The sequence below is a fragment of the Larus michahellis genome, chromosome 13 (assembly GCF_964199755.1).
Source record: "Larus michahellis chromosome 13, bLarMic1.1, whole genome shotgun sequence".
Lineage (NCBI taxonomy): Eukaryota > Metazoa > Chordata > Aves > Charadriiformes > Laridae > Larus > Larus michahellis.
Genome location: NC_133908.1, coordinates 13,373,592 through 13,396,669, shown reverse-complemented (window position 1 = coordinate 13,396,669; position 23,078 = coordinate 13,373,592). Strand labels below are relative to the sequence as shown.

The window sequence follows — 23,078 nt, the reverse complement described above, 5'->3', positions numbered from 1 at the left end:
TGCATCACCCAGGAGAGGAAGATGGATCTCCACCAAACCCTTCAGCCCAAGGAGAACAGGCAAATGAGATCGGCTCCCTCCTCCATCCCCCTCTGAGCTCATCGGTGCTTTTTTGCACCGCGAATATTCATTCATTCGGGTGTTGGTGTTCCCCGGGTGCCCTGACACGTTGCTATTTTTATCCGCAGCTTCACGGGAAACACATGGGGACACTTGTCCTCCAGGATACTGGTGCCACCCGCTTCCAACTCCTGAAGCTGGAAGGCTGCATCAGTCCTTCTCACCACGCAGCCGTGACTTTCATTTGCTTCTCACTTTATGCAATCCCGGGATGAGAGTGCCAAGCCCGTGAACACCAGCTCCTGGGGAAATCCGGTCACAAAACCCCATCGGCCTTTTCTTGGGGCAAAACATGCAGGAATTGCCTTGTTTGCCAGGGTTGGAGTTGCTCCGGTTCCTCCTCTAGAAAGGAGGAACCCTCACAGCGGGTTAGAAACCACCAGTGGGATGAAGAATCTCCAGTTCTGCCCCAAATTGGTCCTGGCCAAGGTTAGTGGGCAGCATGGGCAGGTTAGGGGCAGGACACATGCGACGTCGGGTCTCTCTGATACCCTTTGAACCAGCACACACCATCCCGTGGAGCACCATGAGTGGTACCCAGCTCTGCCCTCTCCTTCCTGCAGACCCGAGGGATGGCACCAGGACCTTCTCCCAGCTCAGGTGGGACCGGTGCACCCCCATCAATGAGCCCCCCTCTCACCTTTGTTGTAGAGAGACCCGTCGAAGTAGTAGCTGCCGGTGTAGAAGCCGGTGGCCAACTCAATCAGGTGGCGTGCCCAGGTGTTGCCAGCGCCGGGGAAGCTGGCCAGGGCCACCAGCTGCTTGGCACGGGTGGGGAGAAACCTCCTGTCCATGCAGCGGTTGTCTGCAGCGAGAACCGGCCAAGGCACGTCAGGGCCGTGGCACCGTAACGTGCTTTTCCTAGAGGTATCTCTCTTCCTTAGGGCGTGCTGCTGCCTCCCGGGAAGATGCTGGGGCAGGGTGCGAGAAGGCGGCTGCTATAGGGGAAGGCACCCACATGGGGACACCCCAAAGAGTCCTGAACACTCCGAAGTGTCCTAAACACCCCAAAAAGTCCTAAGAAGAGGGCAGGAGGTGCTCTGCCATTCATTACCGGCCGCTTGCTGCCTGCAGGATTAGGAGACACTGAGTAACACGGGTGCATTTGCCATGCAAATCTCCTGCAATCTATCAATGAACGCACAAGTGCTTCCAGCCGAAGCAGGGATCATGTTGAGACTGAACTGCTCTGAAGCAAAACCACCTGAGTTTAAGTTCTCACTTGCTCCATTCAGCCCTTTCCTCTCCCAGCAACAGGTTTCCCCTTGACCTGTGCTTCCCCGTCCCCACTGGTCCCACCGCTGGGACCTGCAGGGCAGTGGGGGACCTGCAGAGAAGAGCCCTCTCTGCGCAGCCTCCCAGGGAATTTCTTCCTGATCAACGCTTTTTTCCCCCCATATTTTTCCCCGGAGCCTGTTCCCCCTGGCTGGCAAAGCTCTGGCTTACCAATATGCCGGTGACAAGGAGGGACAAGCGCCGGCAAGGAGGGATCCTGCTGGAGGCAGATGGCAAACTGCTCTCCCCTGCAGCTGAGTCAGGCAGTAATTAAAGCTGTTTGTTCAGGGGAGGGTTGATTTCCCAGGAAATTAAAATAAATGGTAATTTTTAATGAAAGCCAAATAGATGCTGTGAGCTCGCATACACTTTCTGCCGGTGTTCCCGGGAAGGGGTTGGGAAACCGGTGCCGGCACGCACGTCGGAGGGGTCCCTGCCTGGCAGTGGGCAGGATGAGCCCGGTGTCACTCACCTTGCACTTGGGTCTGGTAGACGAGGAGGTATTCGGCGGTGCCGCAGCTCTCGAACTCCTCACCGGCGCATTTCTGGGCGCAGAGCTGCTCATCCTCGCGCTCGTGCAGGGTGAAGAGCGTGGTGGGGAAGCCGCAGCGGCAGGTGGTCCCGGCCAGGGCCGACAGCGGGTACTCCTGCGGGGACGGGCGGAGGGATAGCAGATGGTGGCACCGGCACTGGCCCCCGCAGCAGACACTTCTCCTGTCCCCCACACCCGTCATCGCTGCCCCGGCCCCACTGTGCAGCTCAGGGCAGTTTGCAGCATCCTTCGAGCTGGCTGCAGCATCCTTCCAGCCAGCTGAAGCATCCCTCCAGCCAGTCGCATAAGCAGCTTGTTGCAGCCACCCAAAAACACCCTAGCCCCAACTTTCCCGTGGCATAGCCAAGCTGCCTGGTGGTGCAGACAGCAATGCTGGCTCCTGGCGGAGCTCCAGCACATCATCTGTGAGATTGCCACCTGCACCAAGGTTACTAAAACCCATCAGACGGCCCCACGGCAGCCCCACCGGCGTTTCCAAGCCCGGAGTTATGAAGCCCATTCAGCAGCTGACAGGCGATTTACCACCAGGCTGCGACAGTGCCGGGTTAATCGAGGGGCTCCGGTTATTTACACCTCCCGGCCCCGAGCTCTCCCAGTGGCGATGGGAAAGTGGAGCCAGCGACGGAGCAGACGCTCGTATTTAACTTGTTTATTCCCCACCATCCTCTGCTGGGGAGGTCACAAAGGCAGGGCACGACTGTCCCCACCTGCAGGTCCTTTTCTTCCTCCGCCTGATAATTTACCTAATTTTAATTAATAAATACTCCAGCAATGCCCAGCTGCCAGCCTTTCCCCTGCCTGCTTATAGGCATCGCGCCCCAGGAGCAAACTGCACTGCAGCATCCCTAAACCAGGGTGGGACCCCGTGATTCTCCTGCCCAAATCCCCCCCCGGGAGGCAGCTGCCTGCTGGGGGGGGCGCGGCAAAGCGGCAGGGAGCAGGCAGGGCAGGCAGCGGGTGCTGCCCCTGCCGGGAGCTGCCCTCCAGTCCCTCCCCGTGGCAGAGACACGATCAATTTGATCCCTCGCAGTTTGGATACATGTAATTATGACACTAAATCAGGTTAAAATTTACCCAGCGTGACCCTTTCTGATGATGATTTAGACGGTTAAGCTTTCGACCTGCACCCCCTTGCCCCTCCCCGGTACCTTCTCGGTGCAGAAGTCCACGCACTTGTCCACCGACATGTTCAGCATGAGCTGGCTGACGGGCAGGGCGATGGAGACGTTGTCCGGCTGGCGGAAGCACCCCCGAAATATCGCGCTGCCGTCTGCGAGGGAGAGAGGCTGAGAGCGGTGCTGGCTCGGCCGTGAGGAGCAGGGGCTGCACCCCAAAAACGATGCCGCTGCCACCCTGCGCCCCCCAGGCCCGGGAGCAAGAGCCTCTGCGTGCCCCAGCGTCCCCATCCCCGTCCTACCCAGCTCCTCTCCAGCCGCCCATCGGCACAGCGGCTGCTGGTCCCCGGCTCTCGTCACCCTCCGGCTGTGAAGCCACGTTTGCAAACAAGCTCGCCCGGCTGCTTACGGTGCAAAATCAGAGCAAAAGCCCCAGCAGCAGCGTCAGGCTTATTTTTTCCTCCCTATTTTTACCAGCTCAGTGATGCCGGTGTGCAGGAGGGATGGAGCCAGCGAGGAGGGCAGGGCCGGGGCTGGCCTGGTCCCCTTCCCTGGCATCGGTGCCCCAAGAGGTCCCATCCCGGGTCCTCGCCTACTGCTGAAGTATCCAGGCACCCTCAGCCCTTCTCTGGGGATGCTGCTCCACCGGGTGCCTGGTGGTGGGAACTCCCTCTTTCCCATTCATTGGGGACAAGGAAAGAAAAGCAGCAAATGTGGGTAATTATCGTGCTAATTGGGAGCCAGAGGAGTGCTTCTGACAGGGGAGCGGAAGTTCCTTGGCTCTTCCTGCAGTTTCCGCACATCCTTCATCCCACAGCCAGCTCTGCCGGCAGCACACGTTGAACATCACAACAATCCTGTCTGGCCACCAAGAAAGAGGTCTTCATCCAAAGTCCCTCAAAATACTCGAATACCATGTTCAGTTTTGGGCCCCTCACTACAGGAAGGACATTGAGGTGCTGGAGCGGGTCCAGGGAAGGGCGACAGAGCTGGTGAGGGGTCTGGAGCACGAGTCTGATGAGGAGCGGCTGAGGGAGCTGGGGGTGGTCAGCCTGGAGAAGAGGAGGCTGAGGGGAGACCTTCTCGCTCTCTGCAGCTCCCTGAAAGGAGGGGGCAGCCGGGGGGGAGTCAGTCTCTTCTCACAAGTTGCATGTGATAGGACGAGAGGAAATGGCCTCAAGTTGCACCAGGGGAAGTTTAGGTTGGATATTAGGAAAAATTTCTTCATCACAAGGGCTGTCAAGCTCTGGAACAGGCTGCCCAGGGAAGTGGTGGAGTTGCCGTCCCTGGAGGTATTTAAGACATGTAGATGTGGCACTTAGGGACATATTTAGTGGTGGACCTGGCAGTGCTGGGTTAACAGTTGGACTTGATGATCTTAAAGGTCTTTTCCAACATAAACGATTCTATGATTCTATCAAAATGCCCTGAATTCCCAGTCGGGTCCCTGGGGGGCCCCATTCCACCCAGCCCCGGCCAGTGGCCATCCCTGCTGGGGGATCCCCGCGGTTCGCAGGAGCAAAACTACCCCAGCCACGGACCTGACCCGCTTTCACACCACCTCTCTTGAGACACGACACTGCTTACGAGGCACGGGGACACCACGGCTCGCCTGTACCGGCACCACAAGGGGTTCCCAAACTGGGACCTGCATCAATGCCACCAACTTACACCTCCTGGCGGACTCCTGGGCCAGCTCCAGGCGGTAGATGGAGAGGCGGTTGACGCCACCGCAGGTGTTGCTCCTCTCCCCCTTGCACGCCATGTTGCACTCGGACTCGCTGGCGTTCGACGCCTGGATCTTGTGCCCGCAGTAGCACTCGGCACCGAACTCCAGCCCTGCGTAGAGGTAGCCCCTGGGGAGAGGGAGACGGGGATTTCTGCATGTCCCATCGCATCCCCCCGGCACCACGGGGTATTGCAGGACCATCCATCCCCGCTGCTGCCAGCTCACACCCAGCATTGGAAGCAGCAGTGCATCCCAGGGATGCTTTGTTGGACTAAATGATCATTGGAGGTCCCTTCCAACTGAAAATATTCTATTCTATTCTATTCTATTCTATTCTATTCTATTCTATTCTATTCTATTCTATTCTATTCTATTCTATTCTATTCTATTCTATTCTATTCTATCCCATCCCATCCTATTCTATTCTATTTCATCCCATCCTATTCTATTCTATTCTATTCTATTCTATTCCATTCCATTCTATTCTATCCCATTACATCCCATCTTATTCCATTCCATCCCATCCCATCCAATTCTATTCTATTTTATTCCACTCTATTCCATTCCATTCCATTCTATCCTATCCTACACTATCCTATTCGGGAAAGGGCTCCATGGGCCAGAGAGATCATAAAGCAGGAGAGAGTGACATTTCTTACAGGCAGGGAGGATGCAACAGGTGTTGGCGCAGCAGGAATAAGTGATGGGGACTTTGCTCATCTTCAGAGCATGAGAGCTGTGCTGCTCCGTACAGAAAGGGGGAGGAATGCAGCACAGGTGGGTGCTTGCCAAGTGCCAGCAGAGCTGGAAACCCACTGGAGAGGGGCAGTGCCGGAGGAGCAAGTCCCGCCATGGGGCTGCCAGCACTGCAGGGGAGCTCTGGCGTGGATCGGCCCCACATCGGCATCGCCGAGGATGCGCCGCAGCATCCGGCTCAGCTCACGGCTTGCCTCCATCATACTGAGCACCCTGTTGAGGAGGATGAGCCCCAGGGTGGGGACCCCCAGCGACCAGAGATGGACCTTTGCAGCACAGTCCCCGGGTGCCGTGGGATGCTGCACCCACAGACTTCGGCTCCGGGGGAGTGTGGAGGCAGCAAACTGCCTGCGATGCCGCCCGCCCCGCCAGCACGGACCGCGTTTGGGGCACATCCTTCGTGTGGAAGGAGACAATTTCTGCAACACGGATCCGTGTGTCTCCCCAGCTGCTGCTCATGGATGCACTTCGACAGCTGGGAAGGTATAAGAAGGGTGATTTGGTGGGGGACAACGCTTCGGTGGGGCCAGCCCTGGGCAGATGGAAGCGCTCAAAGCTCCCCCAGCACCGAATTGGAGCCCTTACAACCCCTGCCCTGTAGGAGGATGGGGCCCATTTCCCCAACAACCTTTTTCCGGGGGAGGAAACTGGGTGAAAACACCAGTGAATTAAAAAAAAAAAAAAAAAGACAAAAAAGACAAAAAAAAAAGACATAAATCTAAAGAAAAAAGAAGGAAGGCAGGAGGAAGGGGAGGGGAGCAGCCGGGGCAGGGATCGGTGACAGCACAGAGACGCTGGCGGTGTGCGGGAATTGATGAAGACGCGGTGCCCGTCTCCCGCCCTACCGTTCGGCACAGTTGTCCTGGCAACGGAAGACTGTCATCTTCTTGTAGTCAAAGAAGGACACGCCACGCAGCGTTCGCCGGCGAGTGTTGTCCACGTAGCAGCCGATGTATCTTGCTGGGGGAAGGGCAGAGGAGAGGGGGGTAAGAACCAGCTGGGGCTGAGCCCACCGACTCCCACCCCCCTCTTTTGATTTTTCCCTAAATAGGGATGCTCAGCAATGCGCCCTGTTCATTTGCTTTAGAAACACATGCTCTGGGTACAACACGCCCCTCCAAAAGCTGCAAGGAAAGGTAGGTAAAGCCCAGAAAATGCTACGGGTAGAAAGGATGCTGTGGCTCTGCACCGGGACTTCTCCTCTCCATCCTCTTCCTTCCCGCCAGCCTCAAAACTGAGCAAAGCGGCTCCAAAAAGAGAAGAGTTACGTGGTAAAATACCCCATGCCCTTCAGTCTGCCCCGCCAGGAGCGCAGGGGTGGGAGGACTGGAGAAATAACACTTTAAAAAAATTTTTCTTCAGCCAGCAGCTCATTTTCCCCAGTCCCAGACATCGAGGCAGAGGATATTTGCCGACCGCTAACACTTGGCAAAGTAAAGGCTGATGCCTGTGCTGAGAGCAAATGAAGATGCTGGTAGACAGGGAATAGAGCTGAATACACAGTTACGATGAAATCATTTATTTGACAAATGTAGCCTTTCCCAATAACATGAAAACAAACAGCCATCTCCTTGCCTGTGCGCCCACTGCGATGCTCCGTGTTGGCGCTGGGCTCTTGGTAGGGACGAGAGCCCTGTCCCCACTCGGTCTCCTCATTTGTGCCCTCGTTAGTGCACTCATTAGTGCCCCACTCCTGCTCCCACCTGCGCATTTGCTGCGGGGAAGACGTGTTGCCATCGACACAGGGATGCGGCGCTGGTGCAGCGATGCTCAGCATCCTCGCTGCCACTGCTGCCGGAGGAGGGTGGGGGTTTCGGGAGCCGGTGGGATTAGCCATCTGGTAATCAGCTAACGAGGTGTCCATTAACGTGTTCTGGCAGCGGACGTGCAGGTCAGCCACCCCACCTGGTGCAGGTGCCCCAGGGAAATGGGAGGGTGGCCCTGAGGACCAGTGGCTGGGTCTTACCAGCCTGGGGGCAATGGCAGAGCTGGACTGGAATCCAAAACCGGTCTGGGTCACCTCGCTCCCCGTTCCAGGTGCGCATCCTCAATGAACGCAACGGCAACCTTTTGCTTTTCATTATCCTGAAATATCTGCTCCACTCTCAGGGCATCTTCTGCAGGATGCTGGGATGGGACAGCCCTGTCCTGGAGAAATCCTGGAGCCCGTGCGGTGGCCACTGGCCTCTGGCTTTGAGCTGCTGCTGCAGAGTCCCACCGTGGGGACACAAAAGGAGATGCTCCTGTCCCTTCAGGGTCATTGGCTCCCAAGCCAAGCAGTTGTTTTTCACAGCACCAAACACCCCTCCAGCTGTGCCACCCAGGGCTCTGGCCCCAGCACCCCGGCTGAGGGCTTTGGGAAAGCGCTGGGACATCCAGCAGCACAGGACTGGGCAGGAGCGGAGGGGAGGGCTCCCCTGCTCTGGTCAAGAGTGAAGCTCTAGGCGAGCAAAGTGCATCTCCCCATACGTGATCACCACCCTCTGTCTCTCCTTCCATCTCCGTGTCTCCATCACACACCAAATTATCCCTCTAATAGGGGAGCATCTCCACATGTGCCGCTCCAATACCAAACCACACTATGGGATAACACTTCTCACCTCCTGCCTGCACTTTGCAGCTGTTGGGGGGGTTCCCTGAACCAGCTCCCCGAGTACCACCCCATCGACGGGGTGCCCCACACGTAGACCCCCACCACCCCACACGGCGCAGCGCTGCAAACCCGCTTCCCCCAGCCAGCCTGCAGGAGGCTGGAGGAGAAAGATTGCAAGAAACGTGCCCGATATAACTTTAACCACCAAAGAGTCATAACTCATCGCTCCCAATTACTCCCAGCGTAACGTGGCATTTCCGCAGCGCTGAGCAGGTTGCGGCAGGTCAGCTCATTTTGCTCGTGACGGATCTAACCGGTGCGGGATTACTCCGGTCCTTTGCACAGAGCCGGTGACTGATGCGCGTTACCTTCAATCCATTGCTCTTGACATACGCGTGCTGCAACTTATTATGGAAGGCAACTGGAATAATTAGGGAGATACGAGGACACTACGTGGAGGGGGAGCGAACAGCGGGAGATGCTTGCAGGAGGGTGCGGAGCGGTGAGAGGGGGACCTGCCCCGGCACGCAGCTCTCACGGGGCCAAGAGGAATTTCGGAGCACGCTGCAAACGTGTCTGTGAACAGACACACACAGATCCACCCAGCAATAGTCATTAAATTCCCCAAATGTCTCACTCCTCCAGGAGCTAGGCTGGTCACTGGGGCCGCTGGCATTGCAAATTCATGTTTGACATCTTAATGTAAGGCTTAACGTAAAGCTTGGTCTCCCAGAGAGCACCGCAGCAATCAGCCGTGGTGCAGGACATCCGCACAACCCGCTTTGGCACTGGGGTCCCCATCAGGTGGGGACACGGGGTGCGAGCAGGGACCCCCAGCTAGTGACCCCGCTTGCATGGGGAAGTGAGTCACGTCCCTGCAATGCCGTCCCAACCCCCGGGGTGCGCTCAGGGCCGCCCCCCTGCAGCAAATCACTTTGGGTCACTAATGACCCCCCCCGCCCCACGGAGCATTCCAGCAAATCCCCCAGCCACGCTCTCCAGAGCGGTGCCATCCCAGCTCCTGTGAGCCAGGAGCCGGCACTGCTGCTCTCTCTGGGGGTGACACCTCCGTCCGCCCATCCGTCCGTCCATCCTCAAGCAGCCCCAGCCCCTCGCCGCGCTCCCCCGGCGCCCACTGCCACCGTTTAGCAAGCGAACGGCAGAACAGAAGTCTTTTCACAGGGCTGCGCTGCAGGGCGATGCATGAAACAAATATCTGCCCTTGATTTTCTGGCTGGTTGATCAAAAGCCTGAGCTTGGGCACTGAGCCCTCCCAGCTCCACCCCCTCCCCGATGCTGCCTCCGCTGCCATCGGCCCCACAGAGCACCCACGGCTCGACGGCGACGGGGTCTGTCAATGCAAGGGACGTGCTCCATGTGAGCGTGGGAAAGAGCAGATGGATATTGGTGGTGGCACCTTCAGGAAGGGGGGCCCATGCCGGCCACCCCTGGGACAACCGCGCCGGTGTCAGAGGATATAGGGACGTCTTTGGCTGCGTGGCTGGGGTGGCTGGTCCCCATTTCTTCTCGTGTGTCAGGGGGGAGCCCAGCCCCGGCTGGGAATGGCTGGAGACACCCAGCAAAGGACCCGAGGTGGACGTGGCAGCGCGGAAGCGATGCCGGGCATTGCCAGGCTGGGGCCGGTGCTTGCTCCCCGTGGCTTCACCCTCCCGAAACACCCCCAGATTTGAGGCAGGAGATGCGCCTTCGCACGGGCATGCAGACGAGCCGAAGCTGTTCCCTGGCAGACGGGGCTGCCCTCGACCCGCACTTTGGTCTGACCCTGGGGCTCCGCCGCTTTGGCCAGGAGAGAGAGGAGGAGGAAGAGGAGAAGGATGCACATCACCCCAGCGAGCCAGAGCCGCACATCACGCTAGCTAAACCAGGGCTGATTTTAGGAGCAGTATTCCCTCTGGGACGATTTCATGCGGCAGAGCCTCCACAGCCGCCTTGTTAAGCTGTCCCCTGCTTAATTACCACCACCATTAAAATCTGCCCGCGCCTGGCAGACGGGCTGGGAAGCGGCGGGTGCTTTGGAGAGGAGCAGGGGAGCGAGGTGGGTGCTCAGCGCCCATCCCCCGAGGCTCCGCCAGCCCCACAGGCACGCCGGGCTTGGGGGATTTCTCAAGCTGGAGAATTTCTCCACACCGTCCTGCTCGGGAGCTGCCAAGATGCTCCTGCGGTGGCACCGCATCCCCTCCAGCTGCCAGGTCTGCGCTGGCTCCCGTTAACCGCTGCCCACGCCGAGCCTTCCCACGCGAGATTATAAAGGGGCAAGATGATATTCCCAGACCACCTACGGGCAGCTAAAGCCAGCGATGTCCGAGTCCGGCATCCCTTCGCCATCCCTCGCAGCCCCTGCCGCAGCCGGGCGCGGGGAGGTGGTGGTGCCGGTGAAGGTTAATCATGGTGGACGCGTTGCATATGGCCGGGGACAGGAGCGCTGCTTGGGGTTTTTCTGGTGACTGACAGCTTGGGCTCGCGAACCATCTGGTGAGGATTCGCTAAACGTCAATTCACATTAATGGAGCAATGCGGCCACAAGCGCCTCAGAAATGCTCCCGGAGACCCCTCCGCATGCGGGCACGGCGGGGAAACCCCCTCTCATCTCATTCTAGCATGAGAAAGTCCCTTAAGCGCAACAAGCCATTTTCCCTCCTGCTTCCAAGCCTGGACCGTGCGTCTTGCCCGTAGTGAACATGAGCACAGACCTGCCGTGGGGCCGGTGGCCGAGGAGGAGCCCCCGTGCCCTGGGAGCAGCCTAGGTTGGGGCGACCAAGCCTGGTTCAGCATGGTGACCCCCTGTGAAACTCCCAGTTTGCCATGGCGTTGGGGGTTCCAGCTTCTCCCCAAACCACACACCCCCTGCTCCACCAAGGGCCCGGGGAGCTGCGGCTCCCAGCGGGATGCCCCGGGGAATCGCAGTGCCAAGCCCCCTGGGCAGCTGCTGAGCAAGCCCGGCTTTGGGGCACAGGCTGGCCCACACACAGCAGCCTTCATGGGCGCCGGGGGTCCCACAGATGTGCATCCCCCCACCAGAGATTTCACCCACCATGGGGCTCAGGAGAGGGGAGCGAGCAGAGAGAGGAGCCCGGCAGCATCCTGACACTTCTCCAGCAGTTCCCACTCCCAATTCCCTTCTGAATTTCCTCGACCGGCCGACGCTACAGCTCCTGCCCCGACACCGCAGCACCCAACACGCCGCTGCCGCAGCTGCGCGGCGCTGGAGCAATAAGCTCGATTGCTGCTTCGCGCCAGCCTGCTTATTAATGACAAGAAACCATAACGGCTCCCCCAGCAGCTGAAGAAGGTGCGAGATGCTCCTTTGCCGGGGGCGGGGGGCTGCGGAGCCGCAGAGAGGGGATGGGGGGTGCTGCTGGGTGAGGTTTGCTGGCACTGGGTGCTCGCGGGTGCCAGCGAGGGAGGCGACGAGCTGAATAACCCCTGGGATGCAAAAGCCCTGACGGGCAGCTCTCAGCCACCCGAAGTCAGAGCGAGCGCGCGACTCCGCCTGCAGACGGCTGCCTTCAGGATAAATAGATGACATTTTAAAAATCAATGGGAACCACTACATTCGCTTATCCTTGTTCATTAATAACGGTCCCGCTCGACAATACACCGCACACCCCAGGCAGGGATCTCCCGGCTTGAAAAGCCAAACCCCAGCCCTGCCTGCACTTCAGCCCCTGCCTGAATTCCCCGGCAATGCCAACAACAGGCCAAAAAAAAAAAAAAATCAGGTTTTGGCATTCACTGGGGCCAACAGAATAAAAACTGAATTTGGTCCGCAGCACAGCCAAAGGATGGGATGAAGATGGGGTGCGGCCTCTCCCCGCCCGGCACCCCCGAAAGCGCCTGTCCCAGCAAGGGGCAACAGGGAGCCTGGGGGTGCACAAGTGGGAAAGAGCGAAAATGGAAAAATGGAAGTGGGTTATTGGCACCTGGGGAGGCAGGAAGGTGGGGAAGGAGGGAGGAGAAGATCTTTCTGGGAACATCGTCTGGACCAGTGGCCTCCGAAGCGGGGTGCGACGCCCCAGGGGATGCGCAGGGCAGTCCGTTGGGGTGCAGGAAGGAAATCTTAGTGGTCGAGTAGCACGCGTATGTGGTTTATAAATAAATAAAACCACATTTACTGGGGTCTGTACTCAGAAATCTGTTTCTGGTAGGGGTACACGACCAAACCAGCTCGAAGACCACTGCCCCAGCGCACGAGGCTTTCCCTGGGAGAGGCCAAGAGGAGGGACCCCCCGCCCGGACATGTGTGTCCCCAGCCCGTACCTCTGTCCTCCTCCTTCTCGCGGCCGCTCCTGGCCCTGAGCGCCCGGCTCCGGGTGCTGCCGTAGTCTCCGGCTTTAGCCCTCTCCGCCGGTTCCTTGGACGTGCTTTTGAACCAGGGTCCGTGCCGCCGTCCCCCGTCTGGCATCGTCGCTGCTGCCTTGAAGCCGCGGCTCAGCTGCATCACCCCCAGGTAGGGCAGCCCTGGTCCCTCGGCAGCCCCGGGGCCACGCTGGGTCCCCGTCACCGTGGGCTCCCCGGCAAAGCCCGAGTGCAGGAACACCAAGCTGCCGGCCGCCAGGTAGAGAGCCAGCAGCGTGAAGAAACGCACGGGTTTTCGCCGAAAATACCGCTGGAGTTTTACCAATAATTTGGCCATAGCGTCTTCATCCCTTCCCCGGCAGCCGGCGCCGCGGGGGAGCTGCTCTCCGGCCCCAGGGATGCTCACGAAGGGGGGTTTCCCCCCCCAAGACTGGAGGTGGCTCCTGGAGTGTCCTGGGGGAGCAGACGGGTGCCCCCAAAGCTCAGCGGGAACTGCAGGGTGAAGCCGTGAAATTGTCCGACCCTAAGAAGTCCAGGAGGGCTGGGGAAGGCAGCGCAGGTGGATTTTGAGTCCCCCCCGAGCTGTGCACAGAGGGGTTTCTCCAGCGCTGGCTGTCACCGTGGTCACCGGTTTATTCTCCTCCCAGCAAAGCCCCCCGGCCGTGCCCCGGAGACTCGGCTGATGGAGGGATCATGTTAAGGAAATCGAGGGTTTGAAGGTGATTTGAAAGCTGATCAGCTGACGCAGCTCTTCTCGCTCGCCTTTCCGCTCGGCAGCACCGGCTCTCGCAAGCATCTCTCTAATGGAAACGGCACCGTCGCCCTTTCAGACAAAGAATGAAAAGTCCCTGGACGCCTCTCAGGGCCTGAAATGCTGACCGGGACCCTTTGTCTAAGGGAGCCCCATTCATCTCACTCCCCGGGCAAGAAATCTCCACCTGCAAGTCAAAGAGAAAGGCACGCTTAGGAAAGCATCCCAGGACGCGGGCAGGATGGCAGTCCCCGTCCCACCCCGGGGCGAGGAAGGATGCTTGGGCTCTCCTTCGCCTTTCAGCCCCCTAGAAGGGCAGTTCGACCTCCAAACCCCCCCGGCACAGGGACGCAGGACAGACAGGAGCAGTGGGAACGATGTTGGTCGCCAGCAGCCCGAGGTTAGGGACAGGGACACATCGCTGCCTCGTCGTGCGGGAGAGATGCTACAGCACGGCTCTGGGGCACGTGGGGGATTTCTGATTTCACCCAGTTTCACCCACAAGAGGATGAGCTGTGCGCACGCACACACCCCCACACATTCGTGCACGCACACGCGCACACACTCGTACACACACACTTCACCCCTCGGTCTGACCCTCCCTAGGCAACAGCCGGCCCCAAGCAAAGCCCGTGGCAAGTGAGCGCCAGCCCTGGGAGCCGGGTGGGCTGCAGGCTGGGAGGCTACTGCAAGTGGCTGCTCCGGCACCCGGGCACCCCACGGGGCTGGGAGGCCCCACGGGAGGATGATGTCCCCACGTCGTCCCCAGCGCGGCTCTCCCACAGAGCCCCGTGGCTGCGTTTCAGCCCATCGTGCCCCCAGCGAGGCTTCTGCAGACGCCGAGGCCAGGGCATCCTCTATTCTCCAGCCAGGACCGAAGGGCCAACCATCCCTTTTCACACCCTGACAGCCAGGAAAACACGGTGCTGCCCCCGGAACGCCATAGTCAGAGCTACCCAAGGCCATCCCTGGTGGCTCTCGGCCAGGTTTCTCCCCAGCAGAGCCTGGGGAAGGGATGGTCCCCTCCAGCCCCGCCACGGGCTTTTCCCTCGGGGGGGATTTCTCTCCTCCAAACCCCCCACCTATGGAGGATTCACCCCAGCCCTGCCCAGGACAGCATCACCCCAGGTTATGGGGTGGGATTGGCTTCGGGGTGGGATTGGCTTCAGTGTGGGAAATGCCACTTGCCACCACAGCCTGCTGGCACAAGGGCAGTGGTGGGGACGGCCCCCTGCCCGGGGTGTGCTGCCTGTCACGGATTTGTCTTATTTTAGGAAAGGAGACAAAAATAAATGGAAAGACAAAGTGCCATTAGTTTAATGGCCTCTATGTTCCTGCCATCTGTCTTCAGTTGATTAAATGAAAAATATTGGTGGAACATATGGCATGAATTATACATAAATATTTTAATTTGGGTTCCCAGAGTGGTTATTCAAATACCTCTGGCTCCGCCGGGTGAACTTTAGTGGAGCTCAGGGCTGGGCAGGCTGCGTGGGGCAGACTGCTGGTGGGGCATGAGCCCCACGGGCTCCCCCAAACCGCCCCCTCCCCGACCACGACTGCGGCCAACGCAGCCTGAGTAAAGGCTGAGTAGACTTGGAGCAGCAGCTGAGCAAGAAGACTGCTTGCTATTCGGGCTTTTGCATCTGCAGGCACCTCCGTGGCAGGATGAAGGTGCAGGCAGCAGCCTGGCACAGCCAGGTGGGCGAGCATCCCCCAGCCCGGTGGTCCCACGAACCTGTTGGCGCTTGGCTACTCTCCCACGCTCCCTGGCCAGCAGCCCACGGGAACTCATGGCACAAGCACGAGTTGCTGTTCAACCCACCTTCCCACGGCTTTATACAGGCGCAGAATATGGGGCGGTTTGGGACGCTGCTGGGGTGCAAACGGGACACCTCAGGGCTGTCCCCAGTGTCCCCGCTGCCACCCACCCTCCTCCCTGCCTGGGCTTGGTCCTGCCAGGCTATGGCAAGGAAGCACGGCATATAAAGAAGGGGCTTAAATTACTATCATTAAGCCATCTGGAGCTCATCCTTCTCCATCATGAACTGCGGAGTCGCAGGTCAATTACTGCACATTTGCATATATTCCATTAATGCTTCTGCTAATTGTCCGGAGGAGATAATGTGCTCGGCTTACGGCTCCCTCGCTGGCTAGGGTTTACAAACAACAAGTGTGGCAAATAGAGCTGGCACCAATGCTGCCCGTATCGACAGAGGCCTGGGACATCGGGGGGCTGCCTGGGGGTCCCTGCCCTGCTGGTGGCCATCCAGGATGGGGGGTGGCAGCAACACCCCACAACGCTGCTCCGTGCACCCCACCATCCCTCCCCGGGTTGTAAGGATGGATTCACCTCCCTGGTGCAGCAGCATTGGGGTGGAAGGACCAGCCACCTCGGCTGGACCTCACGGGTCCCCATCCCCAGCGCAGCATGCAACGGCCAGTGTCCCCCAGGGGTCGCATCCTGCCCCCCCGCTGCCCGACTGGGCTCGGGCTCTGCCTCTGCCCCAGTGCCAGGGCATGGATCCAGCCCCGGGGAGTTGTGTGGCTGGAAAGCTCCCCCGGGCTGGCAGTGCCGGGGCTGGAACATCCCTCCCTGCTCCCCCAGCCCCCCTTGGCACCCAGAGCCAAAGCACTGCACAGCCAGGTTGGGGAGGGGGGGACGACATCTCCCAGGCACTTCGCACCATTATAAGCAGTCAGCGGGTTCAGCTGGGATGGAGGGGAACGGAGGGGGGAGCTGGTTCCTCGCCTACCTCACCACGCTCCTGCCAAGAACCGAAATCCTCATCCCGGCAGCGGGATGTCCGTCTGAGCATCGCTCCGCGCCCGGCCCACCTCCCTCTGCGGTGGCAGCAGTACCGAGGCCGGCAGAAAGCAGGAGAGCTCGGCAAGTCTGGGGCTCTGCAATTACTTGCTGCGGGGCCAAGGAAATCCTCATTAATTTGCAAGGTTTCTCTCCCCCCTCCCCCGACACACACCCCACGCAGAGCCAGTGCGTGGGGAGGTGGACACGGGTCCCGGGCGGGCTCCGCCGAGCGGCGCAGGCACCTCCGCCACCGCTCGGGACCGGGATGAATGAAGCGCCGATAAATTATACATTTGGGTCTTGTCTCCAAATTGCTCTGCAATTATTGAGCGCCAAGGTTCAGCTGCCTTCAAGCACCACCTCACATCTGACCACGGCAAAACACACTGAAGGGCTCACGTGGCTCCCCCAGCACAGGAGAACAATCGGCCCATTAAAAACAGCAAATTAACGAACACAAGAGTTCCATTAGGAGGAGAAGGCGACCGAACTATCCAATTTCATCCCCTCATTAGCATTTCTTATCAGAGGGACAGGGAAAGAATAGGGCTTTAAAAGACGGAGGGATGGGATGGAGTCTAATGACCACAACAGGGCGAGGTGCCCGGGGGGCCCCTGTCCCGCCGGAGGGCTGTGACACAGGCACTCACCTCGGTCCCATGGGGGACAGCATGGTCCTGCACCCTGCCGAGCACCCTTGGGTGCACAGCACAGCTTCTCCCCAACAAGCCTCGGCTGGGGTCTGGAAATGCAGAGTTTTGCAGGACCCAGTGCATGGCGTACAAGATCCAGCGCCTGGCACGCTCCCTGGACCTGCTCTCACCCAAAAGCCACCCACTTCGGTGCGGGGACCGCGTGCCTTCTCAGAAAGCCCCTCCATCCCTGCCCTTGGCTCCACGGGATGCCAGCAATGGGTGACTGCTGCCACTGCGGAGCAGCTCCTGCAGATTCACACGCTTGCGCCTCCCCGGTGCAGGCAGCGGGTGACGGCATCAACCAGTGACACCGGCAGGAATACCCTGGGGCACCGGGCACCCTTGGTGCTGGCATCCCTCCAGCCTTTCTGCCTCCATCCCTCAGAGTGTTCTGCAGCGGGAGCCCGGCATCGCTGCCTGGGGAGAAGCTGGGCAACTCGAGCTGCCGGGCAAACCTGCCATCTTCTTCTTCAGCCCCATGAAAATGCATTTTCACCCTTCCTCACTCTTAAATTAAAAACAGAAGCAGCAAATGAGCTGCATCGGGCTGAATTTAAATACCGCTACTGCTGGGAACAAAACTGAGCTAAACTGGGATGTTGAAAATCAAGGTTTCCATCGCAGCAGGGCACGTCTGGACCATCTGATGCATCACCCCCGGAGCACCCAGCACCCACTGACCGCCCCTTCCGGGGACGAGCCGAGCACACCGAGCAGTCGGCTGCCTTTAAACTGAAGCCAAGTTTATTTATTCAGCTGCTCCCTCTCTTAACTCTGCTGAGAAACAGGTTAGTGCATCCTCTCCGCCGGGAGGGGTGTGCAGGAAAGGTTCACGTGTGCTTAAAAACAGCTGACTCGGCAGCTTTGGGGTGTCACAGCAAGCGGTGGCTGCTCCGTCCCTGCCCCGGGACGCGGCTCTCCCTGGGGATCTGGCACCTCTTCCTCAGCAGTGAGATGCTCCCCAGGCATGTACTTCGCTGGGGAGATTTTACATCCCTTCCATAGGCCAGACCACCAAGATAAGCAAAGGAAAAAACTCCTATTTGGGATTTATTGGCCCGATTTGTAAATCCAGAGTGAGACTTGCCCACCCGCTGATAGATTTCTGTGCAGGATTTCCAAAGGTTTGTAAATTCCTCCTCGCTGGGAATCAATGGAGGGGTTTAGACTGAAATTAGGTGGCTGACTTTCTCACTTAGGGGCAAAACCTGATTTTTAAGTATTCTGGAGAAGATTTATCAACAGTCTCAGCACTTGCCCAGGGCAAGGGGAAGCCGCAGCCCCAAGCCCAGCTGGGCAATGAGGCACCAAGCTCCGGAGATACCACAAATCCTTCGCTCCAGGGGGACAAATTTGCCCCAGACTAATTGATTAACGTCTGTAAAAGGCCTCGAGATCCACAGAAACGGGGCCGTGCTAATTGCAGAGCCTCCTATTAGCGCTCCCGCCGCCTCCGCTCTCCAGAGGATGAAAACCTGCCGCGCACCAGCCCCGTTTCTGCGAGGGGCTGAGTTATAAATAAGCCCCGGGGTGACGGGCTGGATCCTGCCCCAGGTTATGTCAACGCACCAAAAACGACCAGAGAAGCCCAGGGCGTGAAGCACATCCCAGAAGGGCTATTTTATTTAACCGAGCGTATTTAAGCGACTTTAACCCCATTTTTAAATATTAGAATGTTTGCTGTTGAGCTACCTGGGATTGCAAACTCCCACAAAGGCCCCAGACCCGCGCCCAGGGGATGCGCATCCCACCCAGACCCTGCAGCCGTCGGGTGGCAGGGGGCAGGGATTTGCCACGGGGCAGCCGAGGGGCTCCCGAATCACATCCCAGCCAAAGCGCAGCAGCCCCTGAAAGCAAAGAAACGCAGTGGCCTTCAGGCGACTGATTTCCAGGTAATCCCACCTCTGCAGCAGGCAGGAGCTTGCGGGGCTCCGCTTGCTTCCGCTCGCCTCCCCATGTTATTTTGCTTATGGCCCAAGCGGAGCCAAAATGGTTGGTTTTGTGTTGTTTTGGGTTTTTTTGTTTTTTTTTTTTTTTGTTTTGGTTTTTTTGCTTCGCGCCCTGTTCCTCCACATGCAATTACATCAAAGCCCGTTCCAGCCTCTTGTAGGATGAATTCCCCTTGCAACTGTGAAAGCAGCTCATAAAGAAAAATGTTTTAAGCCATGAATCATTTCAAAAAGCACACGCCACGATGCCACCGGCAGAGAAGGAAATAGCCGTGCATTCCGGAGATTTAGGAAGGCAGAGGATACCGGGGAATCTGTGGGATGATTTAAATGAGCCGGCACAGCAGAGATGCTGCAGCCATTGTAGCCAGTATCCCCGTCCCAGCTGCTGAAATGCACCTTGTATTACAGCATTATTATTATTATTACTTTAATTAATCTGCAACAACCCCAAGCGCATGTGTCTTATCTGACTCTCTCCATCAGCATTATCCCATCTGCCAGTACTTGGGTTTCCTCTGGCAGGGCCGGAACCTGTTTGTGGAAGGAGCGGGGAGCTCCCTCATTTGCTACCGTGGCTAATTGCATCTGGAGAGCCACACGCAGGGCGGGCAGCGGGGACCAGGCAGGAGCCGTCTTTGCCTTCAGCAATAGAAACAAATAATCCAGTGCAACCCTCGCCTGCCGCATCCCCGCCAGCCCCCGACATCCCTCCCCAAGCATCCCTGCTGCGGGCGTCAGCCCCATCCCCACGTGCAATGCTGACAAGTCTCTATTTTCCCATTATTCCCAAGTTTTTCCTCGCAAGACCAGAATAGGAGCTCCTTTTGGATGTGAACAGTGTCAGGCCTGTGTCGGTGGTGACATACAGCGGTATTTGGGAGAAGTCACCCCGGGGAGGTCCTGGTGACACTCAGGGATGCCCCTCGGACTGCCACAGGGTCTGCGCTCCCTCTCCCCCTTCTCGCCATCCTTGCCCGCGGCACCCTTCCGACACTTAAGCCCTGGGAAAAAGGTGATTTAACTTCATTCAGACGACGCTGTGTATCTGTAAATGGGCTTAACCTAATGAGTTTTAATATGTATTATGTTCTAGGTATTTTATGCCCTGTCTGCACAATCCAGTTACGGTTTTCAATAAGACTTAGCGAGCCGAGACATGCACCGGGGGGGATGCGCGCTCACACGGGGCTGCTCCCAACTGGGCGAGGAGGAGGAGGAGGAGGGCGGGAAGAAGGCAGGGGCTGTCCCCCAGGGAGACACAGCCGGATCCCAGCCAGCTGCTGGCTCAGCAAAGGCCCCCCCAGACCAAATGCTGCCTTCCACTGCCTCCAGCAGCTAGGGAGGACGAGGTTTAGGATATAAGGGTTGGCCTCTTGCAGGTGCAATGTGGCTCTGGAGGAGGCACTGCTCATCGTCCCCAAAGCCTTCAGCCACTCCTGCAGCCGGCTGGGCCCTATCCTGCCCCAGTGGGCACAGCCTGGGGACCTGCTGGCCCTGCGAGCATCCCGGCCACCTCGGCATGCGCAGACACCTGCACCATCCCTGTCACGGTGGCAAAGCAACCCTGAACCACAGCCCGAGCCCACGGACTCCTCATTTCAGAGAAAGTCGCGACACTGCTGGTTTTTTCTTCCTTGTCCTTAACAATGAGGAACCAGCCCCGCGGTCAAACCAGAGCAGCCAAGTAGCGTGGCTTTATCCTGAGGTTTTGTGCAGCAGAGCCAGTCCTGGCTCTTGGATTCACGGGAGGTGAGGAGACTCAGCTGCCACAAGCCAAGGGGAGATGCCCCAGGGGAAACCCTGCTGCACCCCACCAGCAGCACCTACAGGACCCCCCCCTTGTGGTACACATAGCGGCATAAATCCCATACAGACCACGATGAGGTCCATGGGGGCCATCCGTTGGGAGCTGGGATGTGTGGCCCCCACCGTGGGGGTGGCTCAGCCCTACTGAAACACCTTCCATGGGCGCTGCGGAAGGGCCAGGCTCGTTTGGTCCACGATTAATCCCCACGAGACTTTCAGACAGGGAAGAGCCAAAACTAATTTGCCTGTAAAGCCCACGCTCAGCTCCTGCAGGTCTCTGCCATGGAGACTTCACTCAGCCCTCGGTAATCTGGGATTATACGCAGCGCTGGGGCAATTAAGAAAAACAGCTTTTCAAGCAGCAGACAATGCCTTCTGCAGCCTATTTAAATTAATATAATGAGAAAGATTATTTCTTGCAGCCCTTGGTTTAAAGCCTCCTTTCCCGGGGCGGGGGGGGGCTGATTTCTTTCTTTCCCCACACACCCAGCAGCATTGCATCCTGCTGCACGAGGGAGACGGAGGCCCAGTTTGGGAAGAGATCTGCCTTTCCCATGAAGACTGCAAATCCAGAGAGAGCAATCGGCTCCGCAGATTGCATCCCGGCCCTCTGATGTATTCCCCTGGGTCCCCCCACATGGCCTAGGATTGTGCTAGTGAGAGCCAGCCCCTGCTCCCCCCAGGCGCCGGAGATTTCCATCCCAACTGGGGTGATGGATGTCCCCAGCAGCGAGGCGGATGTCTCGCTCCTCACTGAGCAGCACTGAGCAGCAGGTCCCCCTGCCCCATGCTCGTCCCCCTGTCCCAGGCTGAGCTCCGGGCTCCAGAGGGGACCAGCACATCACAAAGGAGGTACCGGAGCACAGAGATTTCTATCCCAAAGCAGAGCCAGGTCCCTGCATGGCTCGAGGTGACTGAGGACTCGGGGGACGGGAGGTTAGAAGAAGCAAAGCTTCCCCATCTGCCCGGCCAGGCTGCAAAGAGATACCGATGAGACCCGGTGCAAAGGGACCCAAAGCCAGGGGGGAGATTTGGGCAGGGATGAGCTGTGCCAGACCCTGCTGCCGCAAGGCTGGACTCGCCTCCACGGGCACAGGGCTCTGGGAAAGCCATCCAAAAGCTGAGCAAAACCCCATGGGGAATTCTCCCTGGCCGCACACTGCTCCCCCCGCCAGGCCTGTGACGAGCAGTGCATACAATAAATAATAATAACTTCTAATGAAACTCGGCTTGGAGGAGCCCCTTGTGCTTAGCGGTGTCAGACAGAACAAGGGCCAGCCGGCACTCACCACCCAGCCAGGCGAGTGGTTTCCTGAGCCCAGGGAAGGGACAGCGGTTATAAAGGATAACTCGGGAAAAATCCCTGGAGAGGGGAAGGTTACAGCACTCGCAGGGTGAGAAGGAGCAGGTGGGAGGGGGCCAGGCTGGGTGGGGACACCCCAGGGTCCCCGCTGCCAGAATACACTTCCCGGCTCCGGATTGCCGAGAAACTTTATTTAATCCTGCCTTCACGGAAAAAATGGTTTCTAATGCTCAGCTCAAGGTAACCTTCATGTGGTTCTCCAACTGCCTCTGCTTTTCCTGCACGCATTATTTTTTTTTTTTATTTTATATTAAAATATTCCAATAGGTTGCCAGCATGGATATCGAAAGAAGAAAACAAATCGGGGAGGTGTATTTGGAGGGATTACCATCTCTCCCCATTTCCCCAGCCGAGATGTTCCTGCACAAAGTCTCGGGAGGAGGAGGAGGGCTCTCTCCCCGCCTGCCTCCCGCTCCCCTCCGAAGCGAGCAACCCTCTGGAAAGCAGCAGAACCCAGAGCGAAAAATCTCTGCCAAGGCGAGAATTATTAACAACTCCCGCAAAGCATCCTTAACCTCCGGGGCGCCGGCAAGCTCCCCCCATCTCCTCCCGAACTTCCCCGCACACGCAGCCCGCATCTTCCCACGCACATCCCCACCGAGCCGACACCCCCCCCCCCGCCCCCCGGCTCGGTGTCCTCCGCCGGGGTCCCCCCGCCCCGGGCTGGGGGCTCTCTCCGTCGTCCCCGTCCCCCCGCCCCCGCCGCTTCATGTGTTGCGCTTTTCGCCTTTTTTTTTTTTTTTTCTTTATTTCCCCAGGTTTTAACCCGTCCCCCGCCTCCCGCAGCGCGGATGCCTCCTCCCCGCAGCCCAACTTCGCGGCGGAACCCCCCGACCCCCCCTCTCCCCTCCATCCCCGCCGTTTCCTACCCGCACCGGGCGCTCTCCCACGCCGGCCCGGCCGCCGCCGCCGCTCCATGCGCCGGCCGCCCCCGGGAGCGGCGGGGCCGGTGGAGGTTGGGGGGGGGGGGGGGGGGGGGACGGGGGACGGACACACCGGGGTGTGGGGGGGTGTCTCACTGCGTCTCGGCCCCCGCCGTGCCCCCTTGCCGCCGGCCCTGCCCCGCCGCCGGGGCTCCGCTCATGCTGCCGGCCGCGGGGGGGGCCCGGCCCGGCGGCTGCCCCTCGGTTCTGCCGGGAGCCGCTCCCGGGCGCCGTTACTTAACGTCTCCATCCAGCTCCGCTGCGGCTCCGCTCCATCCGCCGGCCTGCAGCGCTGCCTGCCGCTTAACCCCTTCCCTCCCG

General features: G+C 58.9%; 1 protein-coding gene across 1 annotated transcript in view; it reads right to left on the bottom strand.

Annotated features, from left to right (window-relative positions):
* Positions 1–22,840, bottom strand: part of WSCD2 (WSC domain containing 2) — a 29,614-nt gene extending 6,774 nt beyond the window's left edge. Inside the window, exons 1-7 of the mRNA XM_074605943.1 lie at positions 22,704–22,840; positions 12,420–13,396; positions 6,394–6,508; positions 4,735–4,919; positions 3,097–3,218; positions 1,868–2,042; positions 761–925 (exon numbers count right to left, since the gene is read on the bottom strand). Coding sequence (XP_074462044.1) covers positions 761–925; positions 1,868–2,042; positions 3,097–3,218; positions 4,735–4,919; positions 6,394–6,508; positions 12,420–12,795 — 1,138 coding nt within the window. The 5' untranslated portion in view covers positions 12,796–13,396; positions 22,704–22,840. The remainder of the gene's footprint in view (positions 1–760; positions 926–1,867; positions 2,043–3,096; positions 3,219–4,734; positions 4,920–6,393; positions 6,509–12,419; positions 13,397–22,703) is intronic.
* Between the last annotated feature and the right edge of the window lie 238 nt (positions 22,841–23,078).